General features: G+C 39.5%; 2 protein-coding genes across 7 annotated transcripts in view; one reads left to right on the forward strand and one right to left on the reverse strand.

Annotated features, from left to right (window-relative positions):
• gucy2cb (guanylate cyclase 2Cb) overlaps positions 1–3916 on the forward strand; it is a 16685-nt gene extending 12769 nt beyond the window's left edge. Inside the window, exons 21-27 of the mRNA XM_088324266.1 lie at positions 36–194; positions 454–646; positions 701–875; positions 2078–2176; positions 2329–2423; positions 3098–3174; positions 3264–3916. Of these exons, the coding sequence (XP_088180392.1) occupies positions 36–194; positions 454–646; positions 701–875; positions 2078–2176; positions 2329–2423; positions 3098–3174; positions 3264–3465 (1000 nt within the window). The 3' untranslated portion in view covers positions 3466–3916. The remainder of the gene's footprint in view (positions 1–35; positions 195–453; positions 647–700; positions 876–2077; positions 2177–2328; positions 2424–3097; positions 3175–3263) is intronic.
• Positions 3623–17581, reverse strand: kctd17 (potassium channel tetramerization domain containing 17). Of its 6 annotated transcripts, none has more exons than XM_088324140.1 (7): positions 17165–17581; positions 11068–11176; positions 10708–10799; positions 10168–10263; positions 6897–7022; positions 6212–6345; positions 3623–5317 (listed from the first exon to the last, which is right to left on the reverse strand). In XM_088324140.1, exons 1-6 carry the CDS (start codon positions 17492–17494, stop codon positions 6253–6255), a joined length of 846 nt encoding a protein of 281 aa, XP_088180266.1. In that variant the 5' UTR covers positions 17495–17581; the 3' UTR covers positions 3623–5317; positions 6212–6252. The 6 variants fall into 6 exon arrangements, with proteins under 6 accessions (XP_088180266.1, XP_088180264.1, XP_088180265.1 ...); XM_088324138.1 differs by having other exon boundaries at positions 10120–10263; XM_088324139.1 differs by having other exon boundaries at positions 10168–10266; positions 17165–17580.
• Positions 17582–19257: the final 1676 nt, after the last annotated feature.

Genomic DNA, 19257 nt, shown 5'->3' on the forward strand with positions numbered 1-19257 from the left:
GATGAGTTTTCGACTTAACGTTTCTGATTTACAAGTAAAATTCACGATAAAGACAATGAAAGCTACATGGACAACATGATTCGTCGGCTGCAGATGTACTCCAAAAACCTGGAGCACCTGGTGGGGGAGAGAACTGCCCTCTATAAGATGGAGCGGGACCGAGCAGATTGCCTCAACTTCATGCTTCTACCGCGGTATGTTTAAATGTTAAGCCATGCCCATTCTTAAGGTACACAAAATTCTCATAGATTTTGATAAGAAAATTATTCAATGTGTATTCAGACATTTGTTTTTATTCTTATTGCATACAATTAAGAATGTGGTTCTTTTGGGACTACTGAACACATGCATATAAGATCGCTTATGATGCCAGCGTTGGGTTATTTTGACTGTTATTTGGCACCGTTTTTTCTTTATCTTGAAGTTCATTTCCCCCTCCCGCGTTTTTGACAGCCCTGTGGTGAAAAGCCTGAAGGAAACGGGCGTGGTCGAACCCGAGCTTTACGACGAGGTGACCATTTATTTCAGTGACATCGTGGGTTTCACCACGCTGTGCCAGTACAGCACGCCAATGGAGGTAGTGGACATGCTCAACGACATCTACAAGGGTTTCGACAGCATCCTGGACCACCATGATGTCTACAAGGTACCGTGACAAAACCTTTTTTTTGTATTGATCTCACATGCATTTGCTACGCAGGTGGAGACGATCGGCGATGCCTACATGGTGGCTTCCGGCCTACCGAACCGTAACGGCAACCGGCATGCAGTGGATATTTGCCGCATGGCCTTGGACATTTTGGCCTTCATGGGTAACTTCCAGCTCAGGCACTTGCCGGGCATCCCTGTGTGGATACGCATCGGCGTGCACTCAGGTGGGCCATACATATCCGTCAATAACGATATTCTTTCATAATTTATTTAACAGTTGCGTTATAATGAAGTTTGGTCAGACCAAGGGTCTGACAATACATTAATTTCGGACTGGGCAAACAAAATATTTCCAGTAACAAGAGTTTTAATGAATTATAAAAAATGCACCCTATGCAAAATAACTGATTGCATAAAGATCAAAAACAAATGTAACATTTACAGCATGTGCAAAATATAAAAAGCTAGTCATAAAGCTCGAGACTTAATACAACAATAATTAGTACGGTTGTATAATAGTTAACAACAACAGGGTTTCAATTTTAATTTTTAAGCCTAAATTCCTACCATTTACTTTTCAAGGTCTCCATTTTAAAAAAACACAAATGAAATTAATTTGATAAAATACCCAGCCCTACATTTATTTGATCTTTGTGCCGCAACACATAATTAATTGAATATTACCTTATCTATACTAATATTCAGGGTTGGGTAAGGTTACTTTAACTTGATTACTTTCAATTAATTTTGGATTACTCAAATACCAAATATGCTAATAAAAGACAAAAGAAACTAAATATGAATAAAATTATGACTCACAACACGTGGTAAGCTTTCTCTCCTGGGTTTGATCTCTTTGATCTCCGGCACAACTAACATAAAATGCGACAGAAACAAAATGAAAATAAATCCAAACAGCTTGCCAACATCATTTTTGCCGTTCCATGTATTCCGTTACTCCCCAAGCCTGCACAAAAATTAGTAATTTTATTCATATTTAGTGTATTTTGTCTTTTATTAGCATATTTGGTATTGGAGTAATCCAAAAGTAATTGAAAGTAACAAGTTAAAGTAACCCTACCCAACCCTGCTAATGGTCTTTTTATTAAATCTTGTTTTTATCTTTACGTCTTTTATCACATAGAACAGTCTTTATTGTCATTGACAACAACATAGTGAACATTGTTTGCAACAAGATTAGACATGACCCCAGGGGAAGAAACTTTACCCAAACCAGTTATTCCTTGATTTAAGGGACGTGTAGTGCCTACCAAAGACAGATCAAAGAGGTGGTATACTATGTTCTAATTGAAGACAATAAAGACAATTCTCTTCTATACCATGTTATTCTACTACATTGACAGATCAGTATTTAAGATACCCCTAGTAGCTAGTTTTAATACCAACTCGTCCTATTTTGTGTCAGGTCTATGTGCAGCAGGCGTGGTCGGGGTAAAGATGCCCAGATATTGTTTATTCGGAGACACGGTCAACACGGCGTCTCGGATGGAGTCAACAGGACACCGTGAGCAACCTCCTAATGAGCAGTCTAAATTATGTCAACATCAATGCAGCGTGCCACTGGGTTCCTGCCCTGTGACATTTGCAATTATTTATGTGCAATTAGTGTATGTCCCGGTCAACCTAATGAAATGAATTTGACATTTTATGCCGCAGCCCTGCGGATCCACGTCAGTCAGCCCACTATTAATATCCTGACGAGGACGGATTGCAAGTTTGAGTACGAGTACAGAGGGGAAACTTATTTAAAGGTGAATGTAAAGTGAATGATGAAGTTTTCCTCATCCATATTTTTATACTGAAAAAAGACTGAGCGACTTCTAGTACAGAGACGAATGATACATGCAGATTCCAGCTAATACATGTCTAACATTTCAGGGCATTTCCGTTTTATTTTCTTCCCCCACAGTGAAAATGCTGAAGTCCATTTATAGCACATGAAACAGTTGTATAAATCCATATGTGGTCTAAGTCTATGCCTCTGGTAAGCCACATACTGCACATTTTGTAAAAAGACGGTACGCAGCAATGGAGCCCACTTTTTGAAAAAGATTTTCATAGATTTTGGAAAGTGACATGAATTATATCATCATTTGATTTATGTCAAAAGTTAAATTCGGAAAAAAACTCATTTTTACATTATGTGGTCACTCATGCTCGCAAACAGCATGTATACTGGGTTATTCATTTGTCATGTCAATAATTCATTTGGATTTTTCCCATCAATGTCCAGAAAAAAAGGCCCTTTTTTGATGGGTTTGAGTGTATTCGCGCTTTTAAAGTGGTGAAATTCTGCTATGTATGCAAAAATCCATAGACCTCAATAGAAAAAAAAATCTTTGACGCACAAAAAGATACCAAAGTTAACCCGGACTATGACAAGGAAACACTGCATTATGAATATTTGCTTGATATTTTTTCTCAGGGGAAAGGAACAGAGACAACCTACTGGTTGACTGGGGAGATGGGCGCAGACTATGACCTCCCAACTCCTCCCACAACGTAAGCAACTCCAACAACATAACTCAAAAACATCACGCTACAATAATCTCAGAAACAACCCAAGGTTGAAGCTGACCTACCTTTTCCAGCGAGAATTTCCAGCGGCTTCAGCAGGACCTGGCCCACATGATCCTGGCGTGTCTGGAGCAGCGCCCACGGGGATCAGTGCGCCGAAAGAGGCCACTTCTGAGTCAGACCGAGGGAGAAGGCGATTTAGGACCATCGGAGGTGGAACCTCCAGAATATTTGCATCTGGCAACTGTGGACAACACACTGAGCACCTTCCTCTAGGACAGATATGACAGAGACCATATCAGCTTTTAAATATTTTTGTCCATCATTGACCCTATTTGTCGAACACTCATCGGCCACGTCGTTAATTGCAGTCACAACTGCTGTAAAAAAGATTGTTATACAAGTTTGCTTGTGAGATCAAAAAGGACAACACTTAAAAAGAAAGCAAAAGGACATTTTATTGTTTTGCTTTTAAGAGTATAACCTTTCATTTACATAAACATGCATTTTTCAGACCGTTTTAAAGGTCCTGAAAAATGGACTTTCCATTATTGTTTGATGTTTCAGAAAAAAGTCAAGTCAAAAATCTTTTGACAGCAATACAAACTTTGTACTTTGGCGACACTTAATGTAGAATTCTGCTTGGATGACAATCCACAAAAAAAAAAAAAATCATGGAACACAATTTTTCAGGCAAATGTTGAATTAATGTTTCCTTTCAGTACGTAAACGCTAAATAAATTTCATTTTTTAAGGTATGATCCATCTTTGTTGTTATACAGAAAGAATTACCCCGTGAGCAATAAATTGAAATACAGCAAGAAACATTCAATATGTGGTGTACAATTTCAAAAACACTGTAAGAAGATGTAGTAGCAAAGGACCATGGACATGCAAAAGGAACTAGCGCCAACATGTGGATGTGCTGTAGAAAACAAACCAGCATATCTTGTGCAGGTCAAGACCATTGGATCAGTCAAACATGGAAAACCATCAAGTATAAAAAAACTGCCCGGATGGTGAGCAAAATCAATTTTTTGGTCAAAGAAATCTTAATAAATAAGACAACCAAATATACAAAATCATTTTTAAAAGCACTTTAAAAAAAACGCTCAGGCCCCCCCACCTCACTTTTTTACACAAATGTGCAGCTGAATTATTTTCTATAATTCACAATTTAATAATTCCCCCTCTTAAAAAGAATAATTCTTTCGTAGTCACTCTTTGAGGCTGCTTTATGCAACAATTTGAACCAAACCATCTGCGCTAATTTGATCATTTAACACTTAAAAACTTTTTTGATGGCCGGATTTCATATGTAGACAATTTTGAAAGAACTCTGGCCAATATTTTTCAGGCTTGATTCACCCATGTCCGTAACAATACATTTTTTTTGTTACACAGAGCAGCTTTAATTTACACTTTAAAGTACTCATTTGCACTGATGGGATTGTTATACACATTTCATTTCTAAAATACATATAAAAACAACCGAGACCATTTGGACATGTCAGTCTTTGCCGCTTAAACAAGGCACTGGATTGTCCACATTGAAAAATATACATGAACTATTGAACAGATTTCACCCATTTGAATTAGTATTACACTGTATGATCATCTACAGCAGTTTATATTTTTATCACCAACACAATAAAAAAACCTTCTTTGCACCTCATCTTAGAGGTCTAACTTTATTTCAAGGTCAGGGACTTTTTTTCAATCTTTGTAGTCCTACCTTTAAATACATGATGCTATATTTGAAAGGGAAAAGCGATAAAAAAACATAAAAATGCTTTTAATGTTTTCATACAAACATTGATGAGAATCCACTCAATAAATGATCGTATCAGGTTACTCAAAATCTTTGGTCATCAATGTACTAAGTTTCACAAGAATTCTTGCACCACGCAAGTTCTTGCTTTGTGTAAAGTCCCTGGAATACTTGTGATAGGGTAACATATTGCTATATTTAGCAAACAGTCTTCAACATTATTTTTCCAAAATTAAAACACTACAAATCTACTCCCACGCATTTATACATTCCATGCACAGGATGTCATTTTGAGCCCCAAATAAATAATTAAGGTTCTTGTCGTGTTTACATCCTGGAGCCATGGATCTGGAAAAGCTGTGGAAGGAAATGATACAGTTAGCCGAGAGCAGGCGTCTCCGCATTCATTTTCAGAGCTTCTTTATCAGTTACAGTATGGTTGGGTTGCCATGACAGCAATGGTGATGGAAATGGTAAAGTACGTTATGGCAAGGGCGCGTGAACTAAAACGTATGTGTCTGCTTCTGTGTGGGCGTTTGTACAAAGGGACAGGGAAGAACATTACAGTGCAAGGTTATTACTGCTCCACTAAAACGTAAGGGAAATTTCATGTCACAGCATTGATTATTAGAAACCTTAGTCACCGGGATCCCTCGTTATCCATAACGATGAACAGTGGGAGTCCTGAAGACATTTGAACAGTAAACACTTTCCGAATAGGATTTCACTTGAATTTATTTAACTATTTTAAACAATAGAACCTTGAAATAAGCGAATTGTGGCTTTTGTAAGCTGTAAATATATTAGAAACCCTTGAAAAAAACTAAAGATGTGCACAAAAATATTGATTTGAAGCCAAAAGATCGCATTAAAGCACTGATTTCATCAAAATGAAATAAATCATTGCAACACGATTATAGTTCTTATGCACCAAGATATCACAAAAATAGTTACAAAAACTTCAAAGAAATGGGATTTTGGTCAATAAAATAATACAGATCCCATACCAACATTTAGCATTAGCTAAGGGCAAATGTGTTCTATTTACGAAGATTTTGCAACCGATATGCCATGTTTATAACATAAGCCCAGTCTTTTCCCAGTTGCATATTTCCCTGCATAATACTGCTCATTGCGTCAACCAGCACGTTTTCCTGGACCAAATGCCGTGGCATGAAGCACCCTGAACTGACATTACATAGTCACACACTCTGGATTGTGTCCAAAGCACTCACTAACATCGTTCCTCACCCTTTCCCTGACTCGCTTTGGAACAAAGGAGCCTGAGTCTCTCATTCTCTAAGCCACTCATTCGGTGTAGTTTCTCGCCCTCCCTCTGCTTCCTCCTCCTCCTTCGCAGCTTCCTCCTCCTGCGTCTCCGTCGGCTGCGGTCAGCAGCAAGGACAAAGGAAAGAGGGTGACAAATGAACAGAAAATGGATGAAAAAATGAATGCTAATGAGTGTCAGTGAGAAGGCAGATATATATTTATGCTATATATCCACATGAGGACTGTGAAGCCAGAAGTACTTGAAAGGATGTGTGTGTGCAAGATGGAGGTGATGACATTTGTCAGTGAGTGACATTTGAAGGTTTTCCAGCGGGGGAGTTAGAGCACGGATGCACATAAAGAATAAACATGTATAACTAAAGTAAAGAAACCCACATGGACACTATAAGCATTATGTCATGTTTATGATAGGTAACATTTTCTTTTTATTCCCCCATTTAAAGGTATGTTGTTGTTTATTAGCGTTTGTCCATTAAATGTTTATCTGAAATAATTTATGATGTTATATTATATGTTATTTACAATAGAAAAGAATTAAAAACAAGAAAAACTAAAGCAGCAGCAAATCTCACACTGCATTTGTAGAAATTTAACTACAATATACACGTGTAATACGTTCCTATGCGTACTTTGTTTCGTATTTCACCTTAGTTTTGTGGCTTTGCTCCGTGCCCAGACCAGAACCAGGCGTGTGAAGCTCCTTAGAAACAACACAAAGAAACTCTGCCTGATCCTCAGTCCCGTAGCTGTAAGACGATCCGATGTTCACCATCTAGACAGAAAGAGGAGGTCCCATCAGCTTAAAGCCAAGCTCATCCATTAAGGAAAACGTGGGTTAGGACAAGGAGAGTCTCTGGGTTTCATGCATGCTGGGTCAGGGAGCACACAGCTGCTTGTTGCACACTCAGCAGTGGACCAAACAAGAAATTGTCCCTTTCATGGTGCCCACACAATTACCCATCCACAAACATGGTGTGCAAAGCAAAGCTGTACAGTGGGAGGAGGAAAAGCAAGATAGAAAAGCCCTAAAAGAGATTGCCAGCCTGACGTGCAGGGGATGGAATCTTGTGTGTTAATGCCACTAACGTCAAGTGAACTCAAACTGCCTCTCTTGATTGTTAAAAGTCAACATAGAAATCTACTGATCATACTACCACCATTATAAAAATGCACTAATTGCGCTGTAATTTATATCAAGCTAAAAAGTATGCATCTTTTGCCGAGGTAACATATTTAAATATTTGGTATAGTGCAGTGTCAGCAATATATGGCTCACAAGCCACAAATGGCTGTTTTCATGAGTACATCTGGCTCAAAGATAAAATTGAACATGCGCAATTATTACCTGCTTTGTTACATTCAAAGGAGATTTTTGCAAGTGCCAAGCCTGGAAGACACCTAACACTAGAAGTCCCACAGCCGAGCCATTTGGCTTTACCACATAGAATGCCCAAAGGACTGATTTAGTTTCACCATTGATCTGAAAATGAGGCAAACTCTAGTGTAAATAATACAACTCAGCAATGACCCCTTTCATGCTAATGTGAAGAATGTTTTGTTGGGGCGTAACAAACAGATATTTTTATTGTATTACTCTAGTTGTATATATTTGAAGTATTTCAGCAGTCTGATTTTGTAGTATTTCCGTAGAATTTTTATAGCATAGCTCTACTTTCATTTAGCAGTATTTTTTTTGTATTTCCACCATGTTTTTGATAGTATTTTTGTCGTATTACTGTAGTTGTGCTCTTGTAGTATTTTTTTTGTTATATTTCTTTAGCAGTATTTTGGTTGTAATATTTATATATCAGTATTTTTGTATAATAGCATCACTGTAGTGGTATCTTTGTAGTATTTCTGCAGAACTATTTAAAAATATTTCCATGAAAATATCTTTGTAATATCCTTCCATTTTCTTCTGATTATCTGGGGTTGGGTCACGGGGGCAACAGCCTCAGCAGGGAAGCACAGACCTAAACTCTCTTCAGCTACTTAATCCAGCTCATCAAGCGGGATCCCGAGACGTACCCAGGTCAGCCTAGAGATGTAGTCTCTCCAGCTTGTCCTGGGTCATCCCTTGGTCTACTGCCGGTGGATCATGCCCGGAACACCTCCCGAGGGAGGAGTCCAGGAGGCATTCTTATCAGATGCCCGGACCACCTCAACTGCCTCCTCTCAATGCGAAGGAGCAGCGGCTCTACACAGAGTCTCTCCCGTTGACTGGGCTTCTCACCTTATCTCTAAAGGGAGAGCCCAGCCCCCCTGCAGAGGAAATTCAATTCCTTTTCCGGTTGAGTACCATGGTCTTGGAGGTGCTGACTTTGATCCCGGCCGCGAATCACTCCAGTAACAGCTGAAGACCTTGGCTTGAGTGACAACAGCACCACATCATCTGCAATAAGCAGAGATCCAATGCAGAGGCCCCCAAACCGGACCACTTCCCAACCAAGGCTGTGTCTAGAAATTCTGTCCATGGAAGTTATCAGTGGCAAAGGGCAGCCCTGGCCGAGTGCAACTCCCACTGGAAACGAATCCGATTTACTGCCGACAATGCGGACCAAACTCTAGCACCGGGCATAAAGACCGCACAGCCCGATCTTTTTAGTATTTCTTTGATAATTTTTTACTATTAATGTATTTGAATTTTTGTAGTATTTCTGTTGTAATATTTCTGTAATAGTACTTTTGTATCATAGTATTGCTGTAGTAGTATTTTTATAGTATTGTTTCTTATCAGAATGAAGACAAAATAATATGTTAAGTCCCTGTTTTGAAGCACTAAATTTGATATCTTCACTTCTTAGTCGAGTGAATTATTGAACAGGGGTCATGTGCACAACAACATTCCAATGGAACAACCCTACCATGCCGGATTAACCGAACAATGGTGACAAGATGGGCTGTTGAGTTGTTAATTTTAAATAAATGGTCATTCTGGAGGGGTAAGAAAGTTCCTGGGACTTCTACTGTCAATATGAAAATGGTCCTGTCCAGAATATATATATGGGCACAGTCTCACCTAAATCTAACAGTCAAGGTGTCACAAAGATCATTTTTTGGCTGTACATCGCAAAATAATCTTTTATGTGGAAGCGCATTGAACAATGTATGTTCACAGTTGAGACCCTTCATGATGAAAATGCACTAAACAAAATATAAACACTCCAAAACCCCAGAAAAGCACCCAGAGCAATTTGACTGGATGAGCAGTAAGAATGGGCAGATCTATAGACATAGCATGTGCACTCCATTTCTCCCCTCGCCCAGCGCTTTCTGCACCGAAAGTAAGTACGTTGGAATTTACTAATATTTTACAAAATTACTTCTCTTGCAACTAGTCTTAAAAACACTTTTTAGGACAAAAACGCCAGTCAAAATGAGCCTCAACACTCTAATAACTGCGGAAGGGGGACAAATTTTAAGTGGTATATTTACATTGATATGAGACACAGGCTCTGGCCTTATTATTATTTCATAGATTTTATGAAATCTTTAAACATCACACAGTGAAATAAAATGTGGTGAAGAATTAAGTTTTGTCTGGAGAGCGGGTTTGGCGATTTTGTGGAATTTTGTCTTAAAATATACGGCATGGCTCGATCTCCCCAATTTTGCATTACAACCCCAGAAATGAATAATACCACCCCTATAAGGCTTTTTGTGGTTTGTAGATATAGTCAATCTAATGAGTTGCGTTTTCTTTTTTTCATCTGCATTAGGCCTGACGCTTCCACGTAATCAATAAACAGAGGCTAAGTTCAGCCCATGGTTGAGCAGATACAAGTGCAGCAGCTAGGAATCAGGTCAGGGCCTTGGGAAAAGGGGGGTCTCAAAGTTGAAGGGTCAGCAGTAGCGTGAGTCCAACCCACAGTCCAAAGTAGTCCAGTGCGGGGCTTTCTGCAGGCACGCACGCTGACCTGCTCAAACTTCCAGCCGTCGGACATCGTGGACACCATCTGGGTCAGCTCCTCCTCCTGGCACTGCAACACTCGATAGACGTGCTTAGGGGGAACCTGCTGGGAGGGCAGCACAAAGAAAATCACTACTTCATTTCTGCCACGTGAAACCAAAATGAACACAAAGAGAAACAGATTGAATTGTCAGAAAAAAAAAGCGTTTTAAAAATTTTATATGCACGTGCCACGAGTTACCCCAGGCATGTACGGTTAAGTGCAGCGAAATACAACGCAGGGAAAGTGGGAGTACACTGGCAGGCGCGGTGAATCAGGGATTACATAAGTGTGAGTGCAACCAGCTTGAAGAGAAATGAGAAAAACGGGCCGCGGCTCACTCTAGTTTTAAAGGTCTTCCAGATGCACCGCAATGAGACAAATTAATACAATACTAGACAAATGTTATCCATTATAAATAGCATACTAAATACAGAGTACAACATATGTACAGTATTTTAGTTTATCCAAAAAGCTATAATAAAAAAACATCAATTAGGCCTTTACCTGCGTAGACTTGGAGTCCCTTTCTATGATCCGCTCTTTGATGAGTTTGATAAGAGGGGTGATGTTGTAGAATTCGGCCTCCTCAAGCACACCTGGGAAAAATGGACAAACAAGTGAGGTAGTTGGAAACAAATTGCCGTCATTTCATGTCGGTCGGGCATGGTTAATATTAAAATCATTACTTAGTGGTGGGATGTATATTTTTGTTTTGACTATTTATTAGACCTTACTGATGAGTTGTAGTTAATAATTAAATGTCTTTAAAATTATATAATAAAGTCAATTAGGAAGTTACTGTGCAGCCCACTTGAACTGAAAATATAAACTAGCCGAAGCTTTCAAGAATTAAAGTAGGGAGACCTTCTTCAGCGAGTTCCTTGTTGTACACAAGTTTGCCGTGTCTCAAATAATTGAGGATGGGTCCGAAATAGGTGGGGTCTCTGTCAATCACATAGGCTCCGGTCTCATCCTGTTACAAAAGAAGACAAGAAAATTAGCATTGCAGTAAACATTTCTGTGCCCCCCTCTTCATAAAATATTCTGCAATAGCTTGTCAATCAAATATAGATGAGGTGAGAAAATATGAGGATAAATAGAAATATGGTTTAGAAGGACAGTAAGGACTTATAAGTGACAAAATAAATTTGTAATTTGAAGGTGATGGAGGGTGAGGACAGCCGTAATCACATTAGTGCCTTTTAGAACGTGCGTCTGTAGAGAAATCCACAGCGTGTTTAGAACGGAAAAGCGGTGGAGGATGACTGGATGAGACTCGCCAATCTGGGAAGGATCTTACAGAATTTTCTTTAAAATAACAGGTAGTGCAAAGGTATACTTCACCTTTTAGTTTAGTTCCAATTTATTAATACACTGTATGTTTTTCACCTGTAAAACTCCCTGTAAAAAACATTAGTTCGGACAAGATTATGACTCCCTGCAGAGGTTAAATTCACAATCCAAAGACCAACCAACTCAAAGCCTTCTTGCTTTCCTAAACCATATAAACATATTTACATTAAAACAAGCCCAAATTCACCCACCAGTCAGAGCACTATTCATGCATTGAATACAACCAATATCTCTTTAGGTAAACATCGGTTCCCTTGTGTGTTATATTTTTCCGAAACAGATAATAAGTCCGTTGGTTCTACTCAGACTATCATTCTCAAGAAAGACTTCGCGTAGGTACAAACAAAGATAAAACGAATTCAGACTTGCAGTGGAATCCACTCCCAGTCAATTCCAACAAAAGGTAGAGATGTGCACCGGCATGACTCGTTTCAAAAATCTCCAGCATCAAACACTGCACAACCACAATCTTTGTAAAGAGGATTATGTAGTTATAATCTGCGATCCTTCAACCCTTTTATACCATGATCATGTCATATCATATCATCCAGTTATCATGATGGACGTTAACTTCATCTTATAATTGGCTTGGAGCAAGAAAGGTTCAACTTGCTCGGTATTAACAGTACACAAATTGTTGATGGGGCGGCAGGGTGTCCTAATATCCGTAATTGCATTAAAACAGACTCAGGGCGTTGGACCGTGCGTGCTAAAAACAGAGAAAGAACAGAGAGGGGTAGCAGACAGAGGACACTCCAGTAGGGACAATAAGAAGCTTGTCTCCAGAAACTGAGCTAAAAAGCTCTATAGAAAAGCTATTTTGCAGTAGTGTCGAACTGATTAATCAGGAGTCAATCATAATCAGTTGATCATGACACTTCAAACAATTCCTCCCAAAAAACATAAGAATGAGTAATTGTTTTTCCCATAATGCAAGAAAACGGAATTTATCAACATTGTAAAACTACCATGAATGCAACATTGCACTCACAGTGGATTATCAACAAGTAAGTATTGTTGTGGCCAAGTTCAGGCACTATTCTGCAGTAATTGACTTTCACAACTGCATCAGTCTGGATTGGTAATTTCCATTATCCATTGTTTTTCTGTTGACATTTGAAAAATGCTGCTAAACTGGCAAGTGCAGAGGTACAGTGCCATCTGTTTACTCGGCATGTGTTATGCGAACGTGGACCATTAACACGGATAATGGAAAGATAATTTATTTTACCGAGCAGAGGGGAAGCATTTAGGTATGGCAGAAATGAATGTTTCTGATCCGTATGATGGAAACACAACAATTTCTATTCATGACAAAAATACAAGCCAATGACAAACAATTGAGTAAGCAAGTTGTCAAGCATGCATAAACTTTGACGTGATGAGTAATTAAAAAACCTCTCTGTTTGCAGAGTGGTCTGGAGGGTGGAATCATTCTAAATTAGCTCTTTTTACTTGATATGCGAAGCAGTTTTTTTGGAACACGCCAGACTAGCGGCCATTCAAGTTTATGAGGAAAAATGTTGCTTGCTAATCTTTTATAGGGATTAAGGAGCTGAATACAAAATAATTACAAACACACAATCTCGCATTGATTTCCCCACATCTGCTGTTATTATTTAAGTGACTAAGAGAAGAATTTGATTGCAACATACTGATTATGCTATCAAACTATGTTTCCCCTCGGGGCAAGCTGGCAACTGGATTGCAGCTCTACATTCATTGGACAACGTCCACCTCAGTCGAATACCACTTTGCATGGAAACGATGTGTCTGAATTTTCGGTATCCCAAAAAGTGCAATCTGGTACAAAATCTGCTACTAAAGTGTGCCTCTGATATTTATGACAACAGTATATTCAAATTAGGATCGGGGGATGGTGTAATTGTAACCTGTGCAGTCCTTTGAAAAATCTTGTGATAAGGGCTATACAAATAAATGTGACTTGACTTGAAAGATTACATCCAATTGATGAAGACACATAGCTCTACTTTTCTTTATAGTCTAGGACTGCTGCATTTGAGAACATAATTAGAGGTCTGGGACAAAAAGGGATAAATAGGTGAGTTACCCATGCTCAGGGCGACGATGACAAAGATAGGAAAAAAAGGAGATAAAATGGGAATGAGAGCCATCCTTTGTGTCCTCTGGCAATGCGAGAGGAGCTCCTGTTAAGTCATCGCCGAAGGTCACATGGAAAATGCTACCACAATCCTGCCTGCGGTGCAGTTGAGGACAAATTGAGGCGCGCCTAAATAGAATTTTTTGCTATTTACTCCAGTTGCATGAAAGCACATCTGCTCATTTGGCGAGATTTAATATGCTCCGCGGTACTCATTCTGGGATATTCAAGCTCATACTAAATGAGACTGAACTGCATTGCTTGGATTAACGTTAGTGCCTCGTAATTTTCACGACACAAATAGTGGGCCCTCAGCTAAAAAACGCAAATGTATGCTGGCTGTGTTGCTCACACCAAAAAATAAACAGCATACTTTTACTAGCTGGCTTATTTTTTCCGCCCATCAGGGAAAAAAAAAATTACACACGTCATGGTAAACACCACTCACACACTGACGGATTAGTAGCTGTAAATTTGAAGGGGGGGGGGGGGGGGGGTTGGGGAATTTACAAGAAGCAACCAAAAGCTGAAAAATATCCCTACAGTGCAACAAATATAATAAAGAAATTGATAACATTAATGATTCCCTCAAAAACATCAAATAGACCCTTCATGCAGTCTACCATGCCTTTGCACTGTGTTGATAGAATCCTGTGTGATACATAGTTGTGAGGTAAAAAGAAAATCCATCCTACTTGTTTTTTTTTTATGTGAGATAAGAATGACACTCTCTCACTCCACATTGGATGCTGCTGTAAAGCTAATGTCACTGCGCAACCCCCCTGCAGAAGCCGATGCACGTGTTTCGCAATCTGACTCCGGCTACACTCGCACTGTGGAAGGATGCCGAGTCTGAGACACATACACAAACTTCACTATACATTGTAGACTCTTTGAAACTCTTTGTGATTAAGGGCTATACAAATAAACATGACTTGACTTGTAGCATATCAAATGTTAAGATGGAAACACTGGTTCATTTTGCATATTCACTCATTACTATTTAAACACTGGCCAGCTGTATGAGCATTAATTTCACAATTTTACTACAGATGCAATAAAGGATTGGTTTAACAATCTGTTGATTAATCAACTAATTAATTGGATCAATAAAATATGGTTTCATTTGAATTCCTATATTTTAAAACAAACCATGACTAACAAATGCAAGTACTGTAATTTGGCAAAACATGTGTTACAAAATAAGCACAAAATGTAAGTGTATTGACTGGTACATGAAGCCAAATCCTTGGTTTTAAGCCAAAAATGTTTACACAAAAAAAAAATGTCATATTTGTTTAACAGTTTGGCCTTAATAATTTGTTAGCAAAAAAAATAACACCCACACACATGGGTTCGCTAAGATACAAGATAAGACTCAAATATAATTCACTGGTTCAGAAGTCAACAACACATCCCAGAAAATCATCGCCTATTCTCTGTCCAGTCTGGAGGACATTGTTCGCTTTATGTTGACAATATGTGTATTATTTGCCCTCATGGAGGTTTTAGATGAGGGGATGGTGTCATAATAGTCTGTAATAATAGTTTGCAATAGTTTTTGATCTGTGGGGCCCTTTGAGACTCTTTGTGATTAAGGGCTATACAAGTAAACATGACTTGACTCTTGCTACCGCAGCACAGCCAACAACATGATCAAGGACTGCACTCATCACAGCCACGACCTCTTTGACATGCCGTCTTCTGGGGAATGCTAAGGATTCCTTAAAACAAAGACTAACCATCACCACCCTAAACAAGCACACAAGCCAGTTAAAAAGAATCTTGCCTATATATAGAAAATTATCCATTCATATTTTTTAGAATAGAATATACCTTTATTGTCATTGTTACAACATGGGATATATTGTGACAACGAAATTGGACGTGGCACTCCAGGTCCACATTTTACAGTGAGGATAAGGAAAACAAAGAGAAAAAGGAACAAAGAAGATGTTTGTACTGTCCTTGTTGCATAGGCTTTGTTTTCCTTCGGAGGGGGGTGAGGGACAGAACTAGATGTTTGATCTTACTGTACACACGGTCCAGTGTTTTTTCCCTAATTGCTGAGTCCACGTATTGAATGAGCAATTAGGGGGTTTCTTAATTTTGCACAACGTTGCTTTCTGATGCAATTACAACGAGTCCATAAGAACTATATTGTGAATATTCCTAATCCAGATATTATTTATTTTCCCTTTAAAAGTTTTTTTTCCCACATGTTTATCCAGGAGTGCCACGTCTATTTATCTTGTAAGCAATGTACAATAAGATGATATCAATGACAACGGAGACAATGCCATAGCCTGTCAACTTATTTTATAGTTTTTTTTTTATCATTTCAAATTGTGTACGTCTTATGACAATTTTTGTACGGGACGAAAAAAACCCACCTTTTTTTCTCGACAAAAAACATATAAAACTTGTTTTTAGTTAGATCGATCTCGTCTTGCCCATTTCATCTCATTGGTGGCAGACAACAGCAACATCGTAAATTGCTAATATTGTACATTAAAAAATGTTACTTTGCTCAAACATATTATTTGGTAAACAAAATAAACTTGTTTAGGCTACACAAATTATATTTGTTATTCTACACAGTCTGTCTTGATGTGGGTAAATAGGTGCCGCGTTGTGTTTGTAAGGTTTAGTATCGCATAATAGGGGGAATTGATATCGATACTAAGGGGAGTAATTGCATACCTGTAAACCTGTACGGTTTTGCCGTACAAAGTACGTTTTTAATGCATTTGAAGACGAGTACGACGTACAAGGAAATCTGCACGGGAAAAAAAAGCAAATTTGTCAATGATGGGTACCATCCGGTATACACCGACTATCACGAAACGGCAACTCAATCAAGTCAAAGGAGTTCGCCGCGGAAGCCTCCATCTCTGTATCGTTTTTTAATTGCAAACGAAGCGAACAGTTTGATGCTACTGTGTGCATGCGTCTGCCGCCTGGGGATTTCCCATCATGCATCATTCCGAAAACAAAAATATGGTGTACGATCATTTTGTATTTCGTACGGGAAAATACGACAGTTTGTACAGGCATGGAGCCGTGGAGGTTGACAGGTATGTAATTGCCTGAAATTGGCAGGTATGCATCTCAAATCCATTCATTTATTGTAGGCTTCTCTAGGTACAGGTTAGGGTTATAAGTATCGGAATTGAGAAACGTGGTCTCTAACATTCGTAATGAATACAAATACAACGTAAATGGGTAAATTGTCGTTATTAGGATAATATGAGAAACTTAATCAAGGTTACAAGGACATGAGAAACCTAATCGACTTTATTAGGATAATATGAGAAACTTAATCTACGTTATTAGAATATGAGAAACTGAATGCACGTGGTGGCCCTTATGAAAAAAATGTATACAGCCTGCAGTATTTGCATGCGTCACAAAAATAAGGACCGTGTACTTTTTAAGAACCTGACGTAGGTTCAAGTAGGACCAAGTCGTCCCGTTCGGGCTCACCGTGTCCGAGTGCAGGTCTTGCTGTTGGCAGAGCCGGTACAGGAACGAAGTTTGTTCTTTTAGTAACGTTTGTCTGGTGGTCAGGAACACGGTGCCGCCGACGTTAAGACGAACCCACTTGCCATTATTTCCTCCGCCGGGGTTAATGACCGAACCGTTAGCGACCGCGTGCGATGTCTTCCCTCCGGGTTCGGTCGCGCCGGCTGGAGGGGTAGCAGTGGTCTCCCCGGCTTCGTTATCTTTGTTGTTGTTATTATTGTTGTTGTTCTGGTTGTGGTGGGGGCAGCCGTGCGACGCAGAGTCCCACTCGTCGTCCGCCGTGGTGGCCATTTGGAAAAGGGCGCTCGCTTCTCCCCCTGAGTAAAGCTCCAAGAGTTTGCGCCTTGACGTTTTCTATCTGTTTCCACCGACCCAGAGCATTACTGGGCGTGGCCTGGGAGAACGCGGTGCATTGTGGTGTTAGTAGTTTTCTTTTCCGTTTGCCATGTGGACAATTTTCTCACAGCGTCAATGGCATAAAAAAAAAATATATATATATATATCCATCCATTATCTGCACCGCTTATCCTCAGTAGGGTCGCAGGGGTGCTGAAAACCCATCCCAGCTATCTTCGGGCAGTGGGCAGGGGACACCTTGAACTGGTTGCCAGCCAGTCGCAGGGCACACAGGGACAGACAACTCACTTGCTCATTCACACTTAGGGACAATTTGGACCGGCCAATTAAGCTGACATGCATGTTTTTGGAATGTGGGAGGAAACCGGAGTGCCCGGAGGAAACCCACGCAAGCATTAAGAGAACATGCAAACTCCACACAGAAGGTTCGATCTCATAACCTCAGAACTGTGCCGCATATGCGCTAACCACTGTGCCACCGTATATATATATATACAGGACTGTCTCAGAAAATTAGAATATTGTGATAAAGTTCTTTATTTTCTGTAATGCAATTAAAAAAACAAAAATGTCATACATTCTGGATTCATTACACATCAACTGAACTATTTCAAGCCTTTTATTATTTTAATATTGCTGAATTTGGCTTACAGCTTAAGAAAACTCAAAAATCCTATATTATATATATATATAAAATATATGTAACGCGTGTAATAATAATTTTTGTTTTATTGAAATTTGTATGTTCTCCCCGTGCTTGCGTGGGTTTTCTCCGGGCAATCCGGTTTCCTCCCACATTCCAAAAACATGCATTTCAGGTGAATTGGCCGGTCCAAATTGTCCCTAGGTGTGAATGAGCGAGTGAGTTGTCTGGTCCCCGTGTGCCCTGCGATTGGCTGGAAACCAGTTCAGGGTGTCCCTTGCCCACTGCCCGATGATTGCTGGGATGGGCTCCAGCACCCGCGACCCTACTGAGGATAAGCGGTGCAGCTAATGAGATGAGATGAGATGAGATGAGAGATATATATATATATAGTAAGTAAGTAAATTTTGTTTTAGGCCTGGAGAGGGATGGGCGCCACCAGGCTGTACTTGCCCAAGGCACACGACAGGAAATGGTGCCTCTATGACCCAAGTGGTTAAGAGATCCAATCCAACCAACCAACCAACCAACCAAAATGTTAAATGTCCTGTACAGAATTTAATTTTTTTACTCTCTGCTGCCATCTGTTGGCTCACAGACACGAACACAGCCTCAGTCAGCTTATTCAAGTTGCGATGGAAGAACTGTGCGTGCATTTCTTAGAAACACTCAAATAAACTCTTCTTTGTTCATATTTTGAGGGAGGGGGGTTGGGTTGGCTTTTGAACTGTATTTGTAACAGGCCTGTTCTTATTCTCAACATTTTCATGCTACAGTAGCAAAGATTGCAATGACAGGCATAAAGTCTCTCTCCAACCTCCCTACCCTCTTCCCCCATTTCCTTCTATCTAATGTCTTGCGTGTCCAAAACAGCGTTGCTAAAAGTAAGATTAAAGGTAGGCCCAGTGGAAAGAAAACTATAAAGGATCTTTCAACAGTATTTGGCATTTGTTACCACATACTTAATAGAGAAAATATTTTACCTTCAATATTTTTAAGGACACATCAAACACCTTTCATGTTTTCTATGCATGTTTGACTTATTTTCTGTTTT

Source organism: Urocampus carinirostris, chromosome 19 (assembly GCF_059441175.1).
Source record: "Urocampus carinirostris isolate Australia breed hairy pipefish chromosome 19, RoL_Ucar_1.0, whole genome shotgun sequence".
Taxonomy (NCBI): domain Eukaryota; kingdom Metazoa; phylum Chordata; class Actinopteri; order Syngnathiformes; family Syngnathidae; genus Urocampus; species Urocampus carinirostris.

What these genes read in the sequence shown, in the direction of transcription:
- kctd17 (XM_088324137.1), bottom strand. Translation starts at nt 17,494, where the DNA reads ATGGCCACCACGGCGGACGACGAGTGGGACTCTGCGTCGCACGGCTGC. An exon ending in AAGACCTGCACTCGGACACG is followed by an intron (nt 11,177 to 17,164) that starts GTGAGCCCGAAC and finishes CTTTTGTAACAG; the next exon opens with GATGAGACCGGAGCCTATGT. An exon ending in GGGACTCCAAGTCTACGCAG is followed by an intron (nt 10,267 to 10,707) that starts GTAAAGGCCTAA and finishes CTGCCCTCCCAG; the next exon opens with CAGGTTCCCCCTAAGCACGT.